The sequence below is a fragment of the Anas platyrhynchos genome, chromosome 9, assembly GCF_047663525.1.
Source record: "Anas platyrhynchos isolate ZD024472 breed Pekin duck chromosome 9, IASCAAS_PekinDuck_T2T, whole genome shotgun sequence".
Classification (NCBI taxonomy): Eukaryota; Metazoa; Chordata; class Aves; order Anseriformes; family Anatidae; genus Anas; species Anas platyrhynchos.
In genome coordinates this window covers 5,037,872-5,056,552 of record NC_092595.1, presented here as the reverse complement: position 1 = coordinate 5,056,552, position 18,681 = coordinate 5,037,872, and the positions used below count along the sequence as shown (strand labels likewise).

Sequence of the window (18,681 nt, the reverse complement as noted above, 5' to 3'; positions counted from 1 at the left end):
TCTTTTGCAGATCTCCAGCACAAACCGTTGCTTGTCGATCTCACTGTAGAAGAGGGTCAGAGACTCAAGGTTATCTTTGGATCCCACACTGGTTTCCATGTGATTGATGTAGATTCTGGGAACTCTTATGATATCTATATTCCATCTCACGTGAGTACATGGGGGAGTGCTGCTGCATGACTAACGCAGGTCCCCAGCAAGGTTTGGCCGGGCTTTTGGTGTCTCAGAAATGCTGACTGGTCAGGGGACATCCTGCCGTGGGTACGACGTTCTCCGGTGCCATCCTTACTGATAACTTGCCTAGAGAGGACGCGGAGGTGTCACCTACTTCATGGCCATCATTCACACAGGCCACTGCTGTCCTTGTGCCCAAGCAGGCAGGTGTAAGGTTGCCAGGTCCCACAGAAAGGAGAATCTTAGTCCTGACACCGCATGGAGCAGTAATGGAGCTCTTTGTAGGGCGAGATGCCCTGAGGTGGTGCAGTTTGCCCAAGCAAAGGTTGCAGGATTAGGGTAGCCCAAATCTCAGCCAGGTTGTAGGCTGAAATGCCCAACTCCCGGACAGCGGTGACTCACCACAGGTTCTCTCTCAGGTCCATAGGCTATTTCAGGAAAGAACCAGTGCTACAAAAAAATATTGTAGATAAGGATATTCTTGGTGGCTTATTTAAGCTCCATCCATGCTGTTGTACCAACCAGCATCAGAAAGGGCCTTAGGAGGAGAAATGGTGTTATTGATGGAATCCAGGAACTGCTGAGTAGAGCAACGGAGCTTCTGCAAGAGCTGGCAAGAAACCCAGGAGAAATATGGGGGCAGTTTGGGACGGTTTTGTTTTCTTACCTATGGAAGGTCAGGTGGGGGTGGAAAGGTACTGTTACTACCCTCAGGAAAGGGGAATGTTTCCTCCCTAGAGCTACCTGTAAAATTCTGGGTTTATTTGCCTTAATTTGAATAGAAGATGGATTCATCAGTCAACAGTTGCTGATTTGTGTTACTGCCAAGTGTCAGCCGTCATTCTTGGGGGCGTATATGTTGTGATCTCTCTATAATTGCTGAACCTGTTTATCCTTGATGTCTACGACAGCTTTGATGGTAGGGTAAACATGACAGTTTATTCCCCTTCAAGCTTATCTCTAAAAGCTGATGCCTGTTTGTTGAATGGAGTGAGGGTTTTGTTCTCGGTGTGGTTTTAGGTTTTGTTTTTTCTAAGGCTCTGCTCCCTTCCCCCTACCACTTTCTCCATTCAATGTAATTCTGACTTGTAGGGTTTATTTTAACTGCAGATTCAGGGCAATATTACTCCTCACGCCATTGTCATCCTGCCTAAAACAGACGGGATGGAGATGCTTGTGTGCTACGAGGACGAAGGCGTGTATGTGAACACCTACGGACGGATAACTAAAGATGTGGTGCTCCAGTGGGGAGAGATGCCTACTTCTGTGGGTAGGTCAACCCTTCCTCTTCACCTGCATAAAACACATACGACACCATCCCTGGAGGTCTTTAAAAGACGTTTAGATGTAGAGCTCAGTGATATGGTTTAGTAGAGGACAGAGGTAACAGTGTAAGATGCAGAGTCAAGGATGCTGAGTTAGAGTCATTTGGGATTTTGTTTATCAAAGGAGATTTCTCTCAGCCAGATAAGAGATGCACTAGCTAAATTTATACAGTTTGGTCCTGCACAGAAAAAGCAGATGACTTACCGAATATTTTATCCATGTTTTATCATAAGTATAAGCTGTTATATTGGTGGGATGCTGTGTTGAGTGGAAGAGGCGCTGGGTGCAGAGTGGGACCGAGACTCCACAGACTGTCAGGCAGGTCACTGTCCAGCTCCTCACCTGCAGAAAGCAGAAGCGTAACATCTTCTCTTTAAAGCACTCAGTAACTTCTGGATTAAAAGTGCTACTTACAGACTATTTAGCAGAGCTCTGTGATTCGTCTACGTAGACTTTGAGTAACAGCTGATAAGAGTTTTTGTGCCCATTGTGTAATATTTAGCTCAACACCAGTAGTAACATGTGCCAAACGCTTCCTTTTGACAGCCTACATTCATTCCAATCAAATAATGGGCTGGGGAGAGAAAGCTATTGAAATCCGGTCAGTGGAGACAGGACATTTGGACGGAGTATTTATGCACAAGCGAGCTCAAAGGTTAAAGTTTCTATGTGAAAGAAATGATAAGGTGAGTCCACTTCAAAGCTTGTATCCATGCTTTACGCTACAACCAACTACTTTTAGACTTCGGGTCTAGTTTATCTTGGGGTTAATAAGTAATTAAGCTGAAGGTCCTGTTTAATAAACAATACCCATAAACCCGGTCCCAATTAACTCTCTTCAGTGGATGTAGATCTCAGCCTGTGGTGGCAATATCAACCAAGATCTCTTCCACCTCAAAGTGATGTCTCCGTTGACTTGGCTTGAATTTCTTTCAAGTGTTGCATCAGAACGTTAATTGTTGAGGCCACCAAATAAACTGCAAAAGTTGAGAAATGGTAGCAGTAAGGTTGTGGAAGTAACCCTGATTTGAACTCGGGTACAGAGACATTAAGATGCATTTGTAGTTCTGTGATGATAAGCTATTTTTTGCACAGACCCCCATCTTTTTGTATGGACAACATTGATAAATACTGTTCTGGAGGGGCACCAGAGCTGCATGGTCAAGTTGCATGGTTGTGCAGATTACCCTTGGCTTGGGTATTACTGAGGAAGGAAGGTGTGCAGGGCATGAGGGAAGAAGAAATGCCTGGAGGATAAGGGATATCTTCATGGAAGAGGTGGTTGAATGCGGAGATCTGATCTCTGCTGGCGGTATTGCCTCGCGTCACAAGATTTCACCAGGATAAACCAGGACCATGGAGCGGGGAATTCTTCTGTAAAGAGCACAAGCTCGAAACACGTGAAGAAACTGATTGCTGTGTCGCCAGAGCAGGGTTTAATAACATGCAATAAACAAGATTTGAGGCCGCAATTAGTTTATTTAGTTGGCCTACCTGTTGCATGAAGTTACACTGGGACTCTGGATAATGTATCCTTATCTTTTAATTGAGGTATTTCGTGCGAAGTTGCCCACGAAGCTGAATTTTAGTTGTGTCCAAATACCTTTAGTTGTTTTTTTTTCTTACTTTTGAGAACTTGACTCTAGGTTTTATATTGTTCATTTAAATTGGTCTTTTTCAGTTTTGTTCCTATTGATTTTTTCCTTTTCTAATAACGCTGGGGGGGGAAAAGCACCTCAATTTTTCTAAAATGATGGAACCAGCTGACTGCTGGTGCATCTCAAATACCTCAAACAGGTGTTTCTCTTTCTGGGCAAGTGGCTAATCATGAAAGTCCTGTGAAGACTGAATGATTTTTTTGTTTCAGAAAGGACTAAGTCTTCACATACTTTAGCAGCAGAAGCTGAAGAAGTCTCCCCTTAAAATACTTGCAAATGACTTATTTTTTAAGACCTCCACTGTGGTCAAATGTTGGTGGATCCAGACGGAAGCACCAAACTGCACATTCTTCCTAGAGAGCCCTGATGGCCTTCTGTGTCTTGAAAATATTGAAGGAAAGTTTGAGTTTTCCCTGATGTAGCGTTCAGAAGTAGCTGAAATAACGTAACTAACTTCTGCAAAGAAGTGCATTTCCAACCGAGGCAGATAACTACCGTATTGACCCAAATGGTTAACGTTTAGCAGGATTATAAAGCCCTGGAAGCAGTCATATTAATGTTGCATAATAAATGATGCCATGGCAGTGCTGTGTGATAAACTTGGTATTTTTAAGGCTTTCCAAACCTTGCTCTCTGCAGAGGTGATAGCGAGGGAGGTTTTATTACGGTGTTTACTAATAAGCACTTGGGATTTGAGCCGAGCCTTGCTTGGGCTCGCTGGGCTGGCTCCTTCCAGGGCCGCGCTGCTCTGGCTGGCAGCTGCTGCCCCGGGCTGGGCTGCAGGCACAGCGAGCACCCCTCGAGTCCAGCAGCTCCCACATCTCTGCCCACGTTTCTGCTGGCACCCAGAGAAAAGAGCAGAGAGGCAGGTCTGGATGGAGCAGACTGCACGGGGTGTGGCTCAGCTCTTGCTTTCCTGGTTCACAAGACAATCAATAAACTCCTTTTTACCCTTGCCAGCATTTAACACGGGGTGTTTTTGTCTCCATCCAGGTATTTTTCGCGTCGGTGAGATCCGGAGGAAGCAGCCAAGTGTTTTTCATGACCCTCAACAGAAACTCCATGATGAACTGGTAACAGAGGAGCACTCGGCACTTACCTCCGTGGCATTATTTCTAATTTAAAGGACATTAAACACGTGGACTAACACTGTAGAGGCAGGTGCGGAGGGTCCTGCAGATCACCGCTCCCCACGCTCCCCCCGCCGGCGTGGCGCTGCCCCAGGGAGCGGCTCCGGGGGGCTCGGGCACGCGCGGCAGGGACGGGCGCTCGCGCTTGGAATAGGGACACCGCCTCCCCAGGTCTCCTGATTACGCTGTGTTATAGTGGGTTATGAGTTTTCTTCTTCTTTTTTTTTTTTTTTTTAATTTTACTTTTTCTTTGTCCCCTACTTTGTAAGAACGGGGAAAGAAACAAGTGTCAAAAAGTCTGTTTTTAATTCTGTCTGCCTGCTAGCATCAAATATATAGTATGTTGTAAAGTTACCAATTAAATCTGGTGAGAGACAGCACAATAAATGTACCTTTTATCTTTGTGATGAAGGCCATAACCGTATAGCTGGGTAATTTTAGAAATCTTTTGCCTTCACCAACATTTACATGTTGCTTTTGGCAGCAACGGCTTAACGGATTTTTAAAGAAGAGAAAAATAATAGATTTTTTTCCCCTCTTTTGGGAAATGGATTTTAAATGGCTAAGCTACTAGCCTTAGACTAATAAAAATCAGCTACCATTTTTGTCAAGTCTGTCCATCCATATTTCTATATGGATCTTCACCCAGTGCTGTGTCGTGACAGGGACAGTGGTGCCGTTTGCTGTTGCTCCGGATGCTGGCGGGAGAGGACGGCCGCCTGCCCGCCGCGGGGGCACCGGGACGGGGACGGAGGGGACCGGGCACTGCGGGGGGGCCGCGGCCTCAGACAGCTCCCGGGGGTGCCGCGGGCACCGGGCCCGATGCCGGAGGTGCCGCGAGCCGTGGGTGCTTGTCCCTGGAGGCGACGGGGACAAAGCGAGCCGCCCACCCTGCGCCTTGCTGCATCGGGCTTGTAAAGAGCTTCAAACTATATATATGTGTGTGGTTTCTTCGGCCAAGGGTCTGAATCTATACTCGTTTTCTGCCCCCTCCGCTCCCTACGAATTACCCAACATACAGTGGAAGACAACATCTGTGCCGAAATGTGTGTGTGTTTAGTTCAGGTTGAATCGTGTCCTTATAAACTCTGCTCAGTTGATTTACATTTTCAGTGCGTATCTGGGGTTTTCTTTCTCAGTAGCTGCAAGCATGGCCGCCTGTGGTATTGGGGTGTCGCATAACAAGGTCTGTGTTGCTGGTTTTTAACCTACCTCGTTTTGTTTTGGGTTTTGTTCTCTTTTTTTTTTTTCTTTTTTTTTCTTGGTTGGGTTTTTTGTTTTTGTTTTGTTTTCTTGTTTTGCTGTTGATCACAGCACTGTTACCTCCAGCGACATATAGAGAGCTTACCTGGCAATCTTGGTGTACTCAGTAACGATGGCTTTATTAAAAAATGATTAAATCAACAGGACCTGGTCAAACTCGAATCTTTATCCAGGGCAAAAAGTGTTTGCTCGCTGGGGGGTGCAGTGGCGGGGATGGGTCGGGTCGGGATGGGACCAGACACGATGCCCACAGCCACGCGGGCAGCACAGCACGGCTCAGTGCTGGTGGGGGCAGCCTCCTGGGCCACCTCGTGGGCACCGGGCACCCTCCTGCTGCTGGCCACTTGCCTCTGGTCCAGCAGAGCCCCACAAGCTGCAGTGCCGGCCCTAATACCGCGGTGCTGGAACAAACCCCGGGACAAGTCCCGTCGCAGACTGATTGCCACCAGTTCTTTGTATTTTCTCTGTGGTCGCTACCTGAAACCAGAGGGGTTTATTAAATTATGTTGCAAACTGATGCCTCTCCTTTCCTCTTTATTTTGCTCCCCTCCTTGATGTGACTGGTTCAGAATACACGGCTTTAAATTATTATTTTTTAATTGTGGGGTTTTGAGTACAGTTATGAAATAAAAAGGAATCGTTGTGTTTAAACATACGCTAGTTTGTGAATGTATTTTTTGAAACCACGGAGTCATTTGAAACAATCCTAAGAAGCCAATATTAACACAGTCCTGTTTACAGTGTGTACACGGACATAACAGATCAAAAGCATTTCTGGTGCCAACTGCAATAAAGCCCGAGCCTTCGACACGAAGCCATGCCTCTCAGATTTCTGCGAGCACCATGCAGGGTGATAAGCAGGCAGCAAGTCTCCGGGCTCCAGTGGCTTCTCAGGGCTCGGAGCCGCGATGCTGTTTTCCTGGAGGGTCTCAGGAAGCAACATTTTGGGGCAGGATGAGTGCACAGGGGCTGGGGTGTCCCAGAATGAGAAATAAAGGCTGCAGTGTGAGATGCATTTGAGCCTGTTGCAGATTTAAAGCATTTCCAAACCCCTGTCAGAGCACGATTCATGGCTCATCTCTCACTGCGGGGTGGTTTGGAGCTTGGTATTGCATACACGTATGTGGGGACGGAGGGGGAACGCTTGGAGTGGCCCTAAACGTGCCCCTGGAGCCGGGCTGGGGGCTGGCTGAGGCTGTGGGGCTGCAGTTCCTGGGCTCAGCCCTGGCCTCTTGGCCCCTTGCAGCTGGTGCAGGGATTTGGGCACTGAGGCTGCGTGCCGGGCACGGTGCAGGCAGCACTCACTGCTTCACTGCGAGACCTGGCAGAGGTTGGTTTGTTCAGCAAATCCTGCTCAGGGAGCAGGATGCTGCCGCCACCAACACATCCCAGAGGTATCTGCTGGCTGCCCACGTCCCCCTGCAGTGCTCTGGCACCGCTCTCCACCTCCAGACCCAGCCCAAGCGCTCACCTTGCAAACCGCCACGGCCGCAGGTGATGTTACCTGGATGTGCCCGAAGTCCTGCAGTGCGTAACGCTCCCGTGCAAACCTCCGGTGTGCCTCTCCCTGTCGTGCTTTTATCTGGAAATCCACAGCCCTAGGAGCTGCGTCTTCCTGGTTTACTTTTCCTGCTTCGTTTGGTTTGCTTTTCCCAAGAAAGCTGCCTCGGAGTAAGCCCAGGACCACAGCAAGGGTGTTTCGGCCACCCCAGCGCAGAGAAACCTCGCTGTCCGTGCTCTGAGCCGCTTTCAGTGATGAGAGCACGCTCAGCTCTTCAGCCTGACACAAACCTTAACCCAGGGCTTTTATCACATCCCATCGTGTTTGGCAGCACCGCTAATTGCGGTAGGCACAGCACAGTAGGCAGCGGGGACGACCAAGCGGCGCGTTACCGTGCGTGGTTCTTGCACATTATTAATTAACGCAGCGAGCAGCAGTGGGAGTGCTGCTGTGGGCAAACAACGCCGAGGGTGCACAGCGGGGTTTTTATCTGTGCATTTCGCAGGACCACCGCCCTCGTTCTCTGGCATCAGCCAGAACTGTGCCTTCAGCACTCGGGCGTGCAGCTCCTTTTCCTTCTGCTCCTGCAGCTCCTGGGGCTGCGCTGGCAGGCGCTGAGCTGACAGCCCCCTGGGGTCATGCGCTGGCTTTACACAGCAGCCCTGGGTCTACACATCAGCTCTGGATTTATACCAGCCCTGGGTTTGCACACCAAGCAGCCTTTTCCCACCTGCAAGCCAGCCTTGAGCTGCCCGCTGCAAACCTGTGCAAGGCGACACGGCCACATCCAGAGCCCAGTTCAGAAAAACACGGGCCGGGCTGTGACAGTGCCACCAGGAGCCAAAGGCGTGCTTTAACGTATTTAATTAACGTATTTAATTAAAACTTCGCCCAGGGGCACGTCTCTGGCAGTGTGCATCACAGCGCTGGGTACCCCAGCATCACCCCGCTCTCTTTGTTTGGTGTTTCCCATCATCCACACCCCACCGGTGCCCCCACTGCTCTCCTCACCTCAGGCACCCCACGCAGGGACACGTGCAAGTGTCCCAGATTCTCCAGAAGCCGGCGGGGCCGCGATCAATGCGCACAGGAATGCAGCGAACACTTTGCCCAGGTTAAAGTTTTACTCTGAGACCAGAGCAAAGATTAGTGGTCTTTTTCTCCTCGTTTTTTTTTTCCTCTTCCTCTGTAGAAGGAGCATGTAGCGCCCATGTGAAGGCTGCCTGAGCATCGGTGACTCACCCTACCTTGGCTGCGGAAGCCACCGCAGCTCACCTGGGCGCATGAATCACCTCGGGGCTGAGTCAGGTCTTGGCGTGCCAGCCCTGGCTTCTGCATCCATCGCCAGCTGATGGTGGCAGTGCCCGCGCCCACGAGACCAGCTCAGACCAGATTTTGCATCAAGGTGCAAAGTTCGGCAGGGCAACGATACCCGACAGCATCGGCAGCATCGGCAGCGCGGCGCGAGCCCCGTGGTGGGCTTCGTAACGAAAAGGGACGGCCTTGTGGTAATTTCTGGGCTCTCCTTCCCGGGCTGCAGGTGTAGGCGGTGGCTGCAGGCGTGAGCCTGCAGAGAGACCCCGCACACGTCGGGGTTTGTGCGTCCTCTGTGTGCACGACACACGCACACACCAAGCTGTTTTCAACCAGGTGCCAAGTGATGTTGAAATAAACCACTCGTTTTCTAGCATCTTTGCTACGCGTGCCGGGAAGTTTTCTTCTTGCTGAAGTTCAGCGAGACGTTTGGGGGTTCAGCAAACAAATCCCAGGTGGAAGCCAAGACGGGCGCAGAGCACCCACAGCCCGGCTGCGGCACATCCCCGAGCCCCCCGCACGCCTCGTCCCGGTGCTGCTGGCTGCCTCACCGAGCGACGGCCAAAAATTCCCCAGGTCCACCCCCTGTCTTTGGGGCCGTCCCGTTCTTTCGTTTGTCCCCCCCAAAATTTCACGGGATTGGCAGAAAGGGCTCAGGGCTGGCCAGATGGGGGATATAAGTGCTGGGACGACGGGTTTCTCATTAACCCTGGAGGTGATATAGCTCCATCTCCCGTGTCAAACCTCGTTGCTGCTCCCGCTGTCCTTCCTCCTGCACTGAGCCCTCGTCCCGCAGCCCAGGACAGAGCCGGGAGCACAGCGGAGGAGCCGAGGGATGGAAAAGAAAAGCAAAATGCAAGCGGAGAAGGTAACCACAGCCCAGCACTGCCTGTGCACTGGAATTTCCAAGGGAAACCAGCACCCAGGGGTGGTATTTATTGCCCGCTAAGAGCAAAACCAACAAAATTTTTCCCCTTAATTATCTGGCCTGTGATGTTTGTGTACAGAGCGGGGGCAAAGGGGCCAAGGGATTATTTGCTGCTATTTTTTAAGAACTTTGTCACCTTACGGGATAATTTCAACCGCGATGAAGGGAAAAGATATTTGGAACGGGATTGCTGAAAAACAAAATCTTGGCTGTTTTTTTTTTTTTGTTTTTGAGCTGCTCTGCTCCAGCAGCGCTGCTGTGCCCCTTCCTGCTGCCGGCCCCACAAAGCCCCCGGGGACCAGCAGGGCGGTGGGCTCAGGTTGCTCTGTGCGGGGCAGCACGCATCCTGCCTGCCCCCGGGGCTTCCCCTTCTCGTTGGGAGCCTGGCAGAGTGACCCCGGGGGCTCACCTGGGGGTCCTGGGGCAGGGCAGGGGCTGAGGCTGTTCTCTGCTCCCTTGGCAGCACCTGACGGGAACGCTGGTCCTCTCCGTCTTCACCGCGGTGCTGGGCTTCTTCCAGTACGGCTACAGCCTGGGCGTCATCAACGCGCCCCAAAAGGTAAGCGCCGAGCCGGGCTGCAGGGTCAGGAGCCCGGGGAGCCCCAGGGTGTCCCCATTCCCTGGTGGAAAACACCCCAAAACACAGCCGGGGGGGGGGACAGACGTGAGCCGATGGCGATTTTCCTCTTTGCAGGTGATAGAAGCCCACTATGCGCGCGTGCTGGGCATCGTCCCCATGGACAGGCTGGCCACCAACACCTCCGAGGAGGACGGCCCCATCCCCAGCACCATCCCCAGCACCGTCCCCGGCACCGTCCCCAGCACGAGGGCTTGGGGCAGCACCGAGGGGATGCTCGCGCCCCCCGAGGACCCGGCCGCCTCCCCGCACGTCCTCACCATGTTCTGGTCCCTCTCCGTGTCCGTGTTCGCCATCGGCGGCATGGTCTCCTCCTTCACCGTGGGCTGGATCGGCGACCGGCTGGGGAGGTGAGAAGCAACCCACCCCTTCCCCCCGTTTGAGGCAAAAAGGGCATCTTTCACCCCAATTTTTCCTGCGTGCCAGCCATGAGGCTCTGGTTTGCCCTCTAACGAGGAGGCTGCCGCATAGCCCCACGCACCTGAGGGGGTCTCCGTGGGGCGCCGGGGGGTTGGAGGGCTGGGAGGCACCGGCCTCGTTTCCTCAGGTATTTATGGCTCTCTGTGAGCGCAGAGCCCGGGGCTGGAAGTCCTCCACCTGCCCGCCCTGCTCCCGAGCTCTCCCCAGGCGAGTCACGGCACCCAGACCCCTCGCCAGGAATTTCAGACTTTAGACAGAGTCGGAGCCTTTCTGTTTGCCTGTTTGTTTTCCTCCAAAAAACGGTTTCCTTCCTATAGAAACGCCACTCATGCTGTTTTTCCTAATACAATGAAAAACCCCTCAAACCTCCAAAATACCGCTCCAAGCATCCCGGAGCTCTGACTTATTAAAACCCTAAATAATTTATTGGACGTTTTATTGCAACATTGAGCTCTCAGACCAGAGATCAACGAGCAGCATTTACCGATCCCACCTTTCCCTGTATGACAAAAGCAAGAGGAAGGTGTCTGGATAAGCTTTCCCCCGGCCCTATAACGAGTTTTAGGCACCCCGACTGCCCCCCCGCTGCGTGTCCCCGTCGCCCTTTCCCCGCTGGCTCCTTCCTGCGGCGGTGTGGGCGGGCTGGGGGCGCAGAGCCGAGCCGTGCTGCCTCCCTGCAGGGTGAAGGCCATGCTGGTGGTCAACGTCCTCTCCATCGTGGGCAACCTCCTCATGGGGCTGGCCAAATTGGGGCCGTCGCACATCCTCATCATCGCCGGCAGGGCCATCACGGGGCTGTACTGCGGTGAGTGCACACTGAGGGCTTCTCACCTTTTGTAACTTTATTTTTTTTTTATATTTTTTTGGGTTCCCAAGGGCTTTGGCAGGTGGCACTTTGCCTCTCCCCCCGCACACCCGTCCTCCTCAATCCGGGATGTTCCCCAGGGGCGTTTGGGCCAGCTCGGCCATAAAACCAGCTCGGTTTCCCTCGCGCCAGAAGGGAGCTGGGAGCAGCGCCTTGATGTCAAGGCTGGGTCTTGGTGGTGGCTGTCACATAACACGCTGTTAGTCACAGTGTTTGAAAGGTTCCCCGGACGACAGCACTATCTGCAGCCGGCTGCACTTAGTACAGGAGCCCCACGGGTAGGGAGGAGAAGATATCAGGCAGATAATAGGGGATTGTATCGGGATCAGCTCAGAAGTGCGGCTCGCTATCACGGGTACTGGCGTGTAAAGGCAGCGCTGCACTCTGACGGGTCAAGGAAAGCCTGGCGAGAGCTCTTTGCTCCGCAATAACTGCTCCCAGCAGCTCTGCTCCACGCCGGGCTGCCCGTGTTCACGTGCACAGCGCTGCTGGCCCCGCGGGAGGCAGGCAGGGCGGGATGTGGGATGCGGGACGTGGGCTCCGTCCTCCCTCCCGGTTTGGGGAGAGGTTTCTGCTGACCATGGAGCTGCCGTCTCGGGGTGCTGACGCCTCGTGTGCTCCCTGCAGGGCTCTCCTCTGGCCTCGTGCCCATGTACGTGAGCGAGGTCTCTCCCACCGCCCTCCGCGGAGCGCTGGGGACGCTGCACCAGCTGGCGATCGTCACGGGCATCCTCATCAGCCAGGTAAAGGAGGAGGAGGCACAGGGCAGAGAGGGCATCGCAGGGGTTGGGGATACCCCAGCTGGGAACCTGTGGGAAATCTCCTCTCAAACCCGACCCTGTTATTGCAGGTCCTGGGGCTGGACTTCCTCCTCGGCAATGACGAGATGTGGCCCCTGCTCCTGGGGCTGTCTGGCGTGGCCGCCCTGCTGCAGTTCTTCCTGCTCCTGCTGTGCCCCGAGAGCCCCCGATACCTCTACATCAAGCTGGGGAAGGTGGAGGAGGCCAAAAAGAGTAAGACACAACCTCTGGGGCTGTTTTCACCCCATCTGTGGTACTAAACACCGAGGGGAGAGCCTGGCTGAGTGCTCACAGGTGTCCCTGGGTGCAGCTGCTCCTTTCCACACTGCTCCTCTCCACCCCAGGGGTTTCATCCAGCAGGTGCAGGGTTTTCTGTTGCCACGCTTTTGTAGGAAATCCCCACGACTGCGATTACGCAGCAAACCCTGAGCAGTTCCTGCAGCAGCTCACACATCTCGCAGCGTGGCCGTGGCTGCTCCGTAATCAATGGTTCATCTTTTTTTTTTTTTCCTTGTTAGGTCTGAAAAGGCTCAGAGGAAACTGTGACCCGATGAAGGAGATTGCTGAGATGGAGAAAGAAAAGCAAGAAGCGGCGAGTGAGAAGAAAGTCTCCATCGGGCAGCTTTTCACCTCCTCGAAGTACCGGCAGGCCGTCATCGTGGCGCTGATGGTCCAGATATCCCAGCAGTTCTCGGGAATCAATGCGGTGAGCCTCCCAAAACCTTTTGTTTCTAAAGAAATCCACGTTTACCTCCTGTCCTTAACTTCCACGAGGCAGGAATCGCCTTATTCTTTGAGAGAAGGGAGGGACCAGAGTCACTCCAATGTAGCAAGAGTCTTTAAAATCCTTTTAAAGCTCAGTCCCATCAAGGTGTTTGCCTCCAACACGCCGTGCTGGGGGTCTGGTTTTCAAGATTAAACACGGAGCTGCATGGAAGACAAGTTTTCCATGTGCAAATGCCATAGTTCAGGAGGGGAATTTCAATGGGATTTTTAACTCCCTCAGGATTCTTTGAAAGTTTCAGCTTTAATTATTGTACCAAATCATTAAAATTTGAAAGATCGGTTGCCTTTAAATTGCCTCAAATCTCAGCCAAGCAAGAGCAGCTCTTCCCTCGGGAGAACAAAAAGTTCCCCCTGCCCTGTTACCTAACCCTCCGTCCCGCTGTATTTTGATAGATCTTTTACTACTCCACAAACATTTTTGAGAGAGCCGGAGTTGACCAACCCGTTTATGCAACCATTGGCGTTGGAGTGGTGAACACGGTCTTCACTGTTATCTCTGTAAGTAAATAGTTCTGCCCTAGGCTACAAAATCGGGTGAGCAGCAATTTGACTTTGAGACACGATTTTATCCCGGGGCTGGGGGGTTGCAGTTTTGCAGGGCCGACCCTGCACACGCTATGGGAAAAAAATCATTCCCTGGGCATTCCTTCATCTGGAAAACCAAGCCCTGAAACAGGGCTCATTGCCAAACAGCTCTGCTGAATGCACCATGAATGAAAGCTGCATTGCCTTGCTCGGGGAAGCTCAGGTAGCTCAGTGCTGCCCCAAAACCAAAAGTTGACTTCGAGACACATTCTGCGGGTCCGATTTCCCCGAGGAGCAGGCAGGGGCTGGAGTAAAGCCAGCAGCTCGCAATCTCTCTTATCTGTTTTCTTTCAATTTCCCACCCCTAAGCACACAGCATCTGCATGATTGATATCTGAAGGCTATTCCACGGCAATAAAATAATAGAGCAATTCTCATCAGCTCTGGGCACTACTCTGTAGCAATAAAAGGGTGGCTCCATTTTTCTTTGCCTTTCCCTCCACTTGTCTCTCTCCTGGGAGGATTAACACAATTCCAATCAGGAGATAATTATTTTTTAATGTGGTCATTAATATAGGAAGAGCAGGAAATGCTCTTTCCCTTCTGTTTCTAGAGAGCATAAGGGAGCAAAGGACTTTTGCTCACCATGAAGTGGGACTTGATGCCCTGTAGAAATACGCAGTCCTAAAAGATCTTTGCCCACCCTATGGATGGCATTGGGGTGAAACTTCTTTAGAGAAAGTCCATTGCAGATCCCATGCAGAGGAGAAACCCTGAGTGGTTACAGTGAAACAAGGCACGGAGGCTGTGCAGCCGGAGGAGGGCTGCCTCCAGCTCCGACGGTCTCTTCAGTCCCAGATCCACCCTGGGGACATTTGCTCTTTGCTTCTTTTGGCCATAAGCCCTTTAAAAATTACCTGCATCTGTCAATGAATGACAGACCCCGACCAAAAGGCAGAAGCACTGACGGCCGTGCAGGTCTTGGCAAGGGAGAAGGGAGGATGATCTGCCGCCAGCAGTGAGACCATCCCCTGGGAGCAGTTGTTATAATTGCAGAAAAAAAGATGTCTGAGGTTGAGGTAATGGCCAAAGGTGTCCTTTAGAGCAGAAGGGAAGGAGCAGGCAGCCTCAGAGGGTATCTTAGGACAAACAGATTCATTATCCTCTGGGGCTGCCTGCATCTCCCCAGTGGGTGAAGTGCTGAGTATAGATGCAGGGAAAAAATAAGCCCATAGCCAGAAATACACGTGTAGGAGAAGTTTGCTTCAGGCTGTTTGCTGCCGATGGACCTGGTGGAAGGTCCGAGAGCAGGCGGCTGACCGGCTGCGTGTTTCTGCAGGTGTTCCTGGTGGAGAAGGCAGGCAGGCGCTCCCTGTTCCTGGCTGGCCTGATGGGCATGCTGCTGAGCGCCGTGGCCATGACGGTGGGACTCGTGCTCCTGGTAAGGCTCGCTCCTCATGTTATCTCTGTGGCTTGCAAATGAGAGAAGACAAACCAGCCCTCGAGGGGAAAGCTTTGAAGCTTCTTCTCATAGAAGCGTGGAAGTCCTCAGAAGGGACAACACGGCCATAGCTGGAGCTGTCTCTGATGAGGGCAGTGCCTTGGGACATCACACTCTGTCCCTTGCAGTCCCACCACACACCCAGCCAGCACCAGCACAAACACTTAGAGTCTCAGTGACACACGTCCATCCCCCACTTGCCTGAACAGGGGGAAAATTCTGAAAAAGAAACCTAATAACTTAGCGATAACTAATGAGAGAGTCATTTTGGGGCCATAACACTGAACGTGTCCTCTTGCAGAGCCAGTTTGCCTGGATGAGCTACGTCAGCATGATCGCCATCTTCCTCTTCGTCATCTTCTTCGAGGTGGGCCCTGGGCCCATCCCCTGGTTTATTGTGGCCGAGCTGTTCAGCCAAGGCCCGCGCCCTGCCGCCATCGCCATCGCCGGCTTCTGCAACTGGGCCTGCAACTTCATCGTGGGGATGTGCTTCCAGTACATCGCGGTAAGAAACCTCGGGAAAATGGTGCAAATACCTACAGGGCCCAAGGGCAGGCTGGTGGGGTGTGCACGTGTCCCCCGGGTCTCCAAGTCCTCGGGGGTGGGGTGATGAGAAGCCACCCGTGGTGCTGACGGCCGTGTCCCTGCTCTCACTCGCCCCGCTGCAGGACCTGTGCGGATCGTACGTGTTTGTCATCTTTGCCGTCCTGCTTCTGGTCTTCCTCCTGTTCGCCTACCTCAAAGTACCCGAGACCAAGGGGAAGTCGTTCGAGGAGATCGCGGCCGTGTTCCGCCGCAAGAAGCTGCCGGCCAAGACCATGACCGAGCTGCAAGAGCTGCGAGGCGGCGAGGTGGCGTAGGCACGGCCACGCAGGCAGGAAGGAGGGACGGAGCCTGGGCTTCCCTCAGGCACAGCGGGAAACGCTGGGCAAAAGTCTCCTTTCGCACCACCCTGGCAGGCGGCAGCCCAGGGGGACTGCTGACTGCGGCCGCCTGCACCCTCCAGCCACAGGTGCCCACCTGGCGCTTTGCTCTGACACCACGGGCACAGACGGGCTCAGGAAGAAATGGGGGAAGCACAGGAGGAACACGTTATATGCGTGTCCCCATGCCTCGCTGTGTGCTAAGCTGATGGCCGTGCTAGCGGGGAAAGCACTGCATCGAGCAGGGCCTCGCCCGGCTGGAGCGAAGGGACCGTGTGGGGTGATGCTGAGGCGTTGTGCCTTCACTTTTTCTTCTCGTGCTCGCCGCTTCCTCCTGCTGAATAAGCTGAGGCCTTGGGCAACCAGCAGCGAGGCAGCGGTGCCAGCAGCACTGAGCGCCCGCGGTGCTGAGGGACGCAGGCCCCAGGGGGATGGGGCAGCCATGGCTGCTCGCTCCCCTCCCTCGCTGCCCTCCTTCCCCACCCTCTGTGCCCATCTTCCTGTCATGATTTATGGTGCTCAGGCCAACCGTAACAGCTAAGGGGACCCCGAAGGGTAAATGGCTCCTGCCCCACTGACTGGGAGGTGCCCCCTGCCTGGCACCGCTGGGGTCTCGTTTGCTGGCTGTGCTTCAGCGTGTGGGAGGGAGGTGGCTGTGTTTCTGTAGCCTTGTTCGTGCTCATTTTGAATTTTGTGTGAGAGAATGCCAGGTGACAAAAGCAAACTGCGAGGATTTTTCTTCCTTCTGGGGGGAAATGTGCCGCTCTCTGCTCTCCGCTCGAGCTTTTAAGGTTTGCACGTTCCCTGGTGTGACACCCGGCTGCTTCCCAGCAAGCTCCTCAGGACAGACACCCCGTGTTTATTTAAAGAGGAGGCCCCAGCACTGCTGGGTCACTGTGAGCTCACAGCAACTGCGAGTGAGCAGGGGCCATGGTGTAACCGAAGAGCAAAGATGAAGAAAGGCATGAGAAGAGGTGGGCCAAGGAGGGCCACAGCTGGCTGCCGTGGCTTTGGTTTCAGGCAGGAAGGTTCACGGACTTTCCACAGGCCTGAACCTCCTTCCTGGGTACACTTTGCCCTCTTGGCATTAAGACCCTAAGGCAAGTTTTGGTTCCTTCTGAGCAGCTGGAGCGCGGGCACGAGGTTCCCCTGGCCCAGCAGCTGGCCCTGTGTGCACACTGGAGCAAGGAGATTTCACCGGAGGCTTTCCCAGGATGCCTGCAATAACAGCGGTTATCTATGTCTGTTACATAAAGGTGGCAATGAACAACATCTGTGGCGTCTGTTGGCTTGTGCTGTTGTGTTTTTTTTCCCGTCCGTACATCCCAGCTGTATGTCCAGCTCCAGATGGGAGGTGTTTTGCTGGCAGGGTGCGTTTGCTCCGCAGGCAGCAATTGCAAGCCCTCTGCTGTAAGACACCGCTCTGCTTGCACGGAGCCTGGGGCAGCTTCACAGCTGGTGCTGTGCCTCTGCAGGGGGAGCCTGTGGGAGGGACGGGGCTCGAGGTGTGTTTGCCCCACTATTAGGGCAGGTGGATGGGGCAGCAGCAGCAGGGAGGGCCCCATGTGGCACCCACAAACATCCCCACTGGTCCCCCCTTGGCCAGCCAGCCCCTACAAGCAGAAGCAGCCTTCCGAAGCGGGCAAATGGCTCAAGCCACGGCTGCACAACGGCCATACAGGTAGTTTGGTGTGAAAACACCAAATGTGCTTCGCTGCACTTCTGCTGGGCTTTGTCCTGATGTCTGAGGAGCCCCTCAGTGATGGGTTGGATTCAGAGCTCCTAACCCAGCAGTGTGGGGTCATTAATGGAGCAAGGCTCTGAGCCGGGCAGGCTGCGTTTTCCTGCCTATCGCTAAATGAATGCCAGCAGAGAGCCTAATTTGCCTATTGTAAAAAAAAAAAAAAAAAAAAAGGCTTTCTGTCTGCATTTCAGCCCGCACTCTGCGAAGCTTTTGGCTGAGCTACAGCCCAGGCCAGGTAGCTTGCCACGGGAGCCTCAGCGCTAGCAGGCACCGCACGCCAGCAAGTTCCTCCCACCCTGCTGCTTTTCCATGGCCTGCTGCTGGTGTGCTGGGCCTCCTGCAGGCTAACAGGACATTTCCTCGCTTGGTCGTGCTGAGTTTCAGCCAGGAGGAAGGGAAACGAGTCTTCTTCCAGGCTGGGACCCCCACGGGGCATCCTCTCTCACCTTCTCAGACCACAGCCGGACAACACACCTTGGTGCATTTTGCTGTTCTCATTCATTTACCTGTATAGCCCCCCAGAGACGATGTTTTGCTCGTCCTGGGATGTTTCAAATCAATTCTGCTAATGGTTGTGCTGTCCATGGGGCAGACAGCAGCCTGGGAGAGGGTGCGCAGAGCTGGGTGCTGCGAAATGCTTCGGCAATCCCTGTCCTCACCAGGGCTGCTGGGGACGGATGAAGCTGATCCACCAGGCTGAGCTGTCACACTGTGCTTGTACCGTGCATGGCAATGCAGGAAGGGTCAGAGGAGTTTGTTAGCTCTGCAGCCGTGTCTACGTCTGTCTCATCCCATCAGGCTGCAATTAGCATTTTATCTACCCTCGCTACATGTGAGTTCCAGCTGAAACTTGCTCTTATGACACAGCTTGTTCAATCATTATTTTTATCTCTGTTACAGTTTTATTAAGTTGCTAATCATTAAGGTTTAAAAGACCAAGTCATACTTATTAGCTAAATGGTCATTGCACTTTAGTTAACATGCAAAGTATGTTCCCATCCTGTAGTTAGCTAATAATGCAATATAATTAATAGCCCCTAAGAAAGCATCTTGTCAGCAAGAGCTTTGACAGTGTTTTCCTAATGTGCTAAGATGACAGCCATTACGACTTTTCTGTTGTGTCAGATAAATGGCTAACAATATCTACTTTCCCACTCTCGAGGCGTAATTTAAAAATTAGTTTGAC

The 18,681-nt window shown here is 53.0% G+C and overlaps 2 protein-coding genes across 6 annotated transcripts in view; both read left to right on the top strand.

The window, feature by feature from the left end:
* TNIK (TRAF2 and NCK interacting kinase) overlaps nt 1-6,206 on the top strand; it is a 140,930-nt gene extending 134,724 nt beyond the window's left edge. For all 5 annotated transcript variants that reach the window (XM_072042522.1, XM_072042523.1, XM_072042521.1 and 2 more), the window contains 4 exons: nt 1-150; nt 1,285-1,444; nt 2,047-2,186; nt 4,152-6,206. In XM_072042522.1, the coding sequence (XP_071898623.1) occupies nt 1-150; nt 1,285-1,444; nt 2,047-2,186; nt 4,152-4,235 (534 nt within the window). In that variant the 3' untranslated portion in view covers nt 4,236-6,206. The remainder of the gene's footprint in view (nt 151-1,284; nt 1,445-2,046; nt 2,187-4,151) is intronic.
* Nucleotides 6,207-9,072: 2,866 nt separating this feature from the next.
* SLC2A2 (solute carrier family 2 member 2) lies at nt 9,073-17,023 on the top strand. The gene is made up of 11 exons (XM_013099577.4): nt 9,073-9,234; nt 9,758-9,853; nt 9,989-10,281; nt 11,032-11,156; nt 11,844-11,959; nt 12,067-12,229; nt 12,535-12,722; nt 13,196-13,300; nt 14,667-14,768; nt 15,130-15,333; nt 15,497-17,023. The coding sequence occupies exons 1-11, from the start codon at nt 9,202-9,204 to the stop codon at nt 15,686-15,688; spliced, it is 1,617 nt and encodes a 538-aa protein (XP_012955031.4). The 5' UTR covers nt 9,073-9,201; the 3' UTR covers nt 15,689-17,023.
* The last annotated feature ends 1,658 nt before the right edge of the window (nt 17,024-18,681 follow it).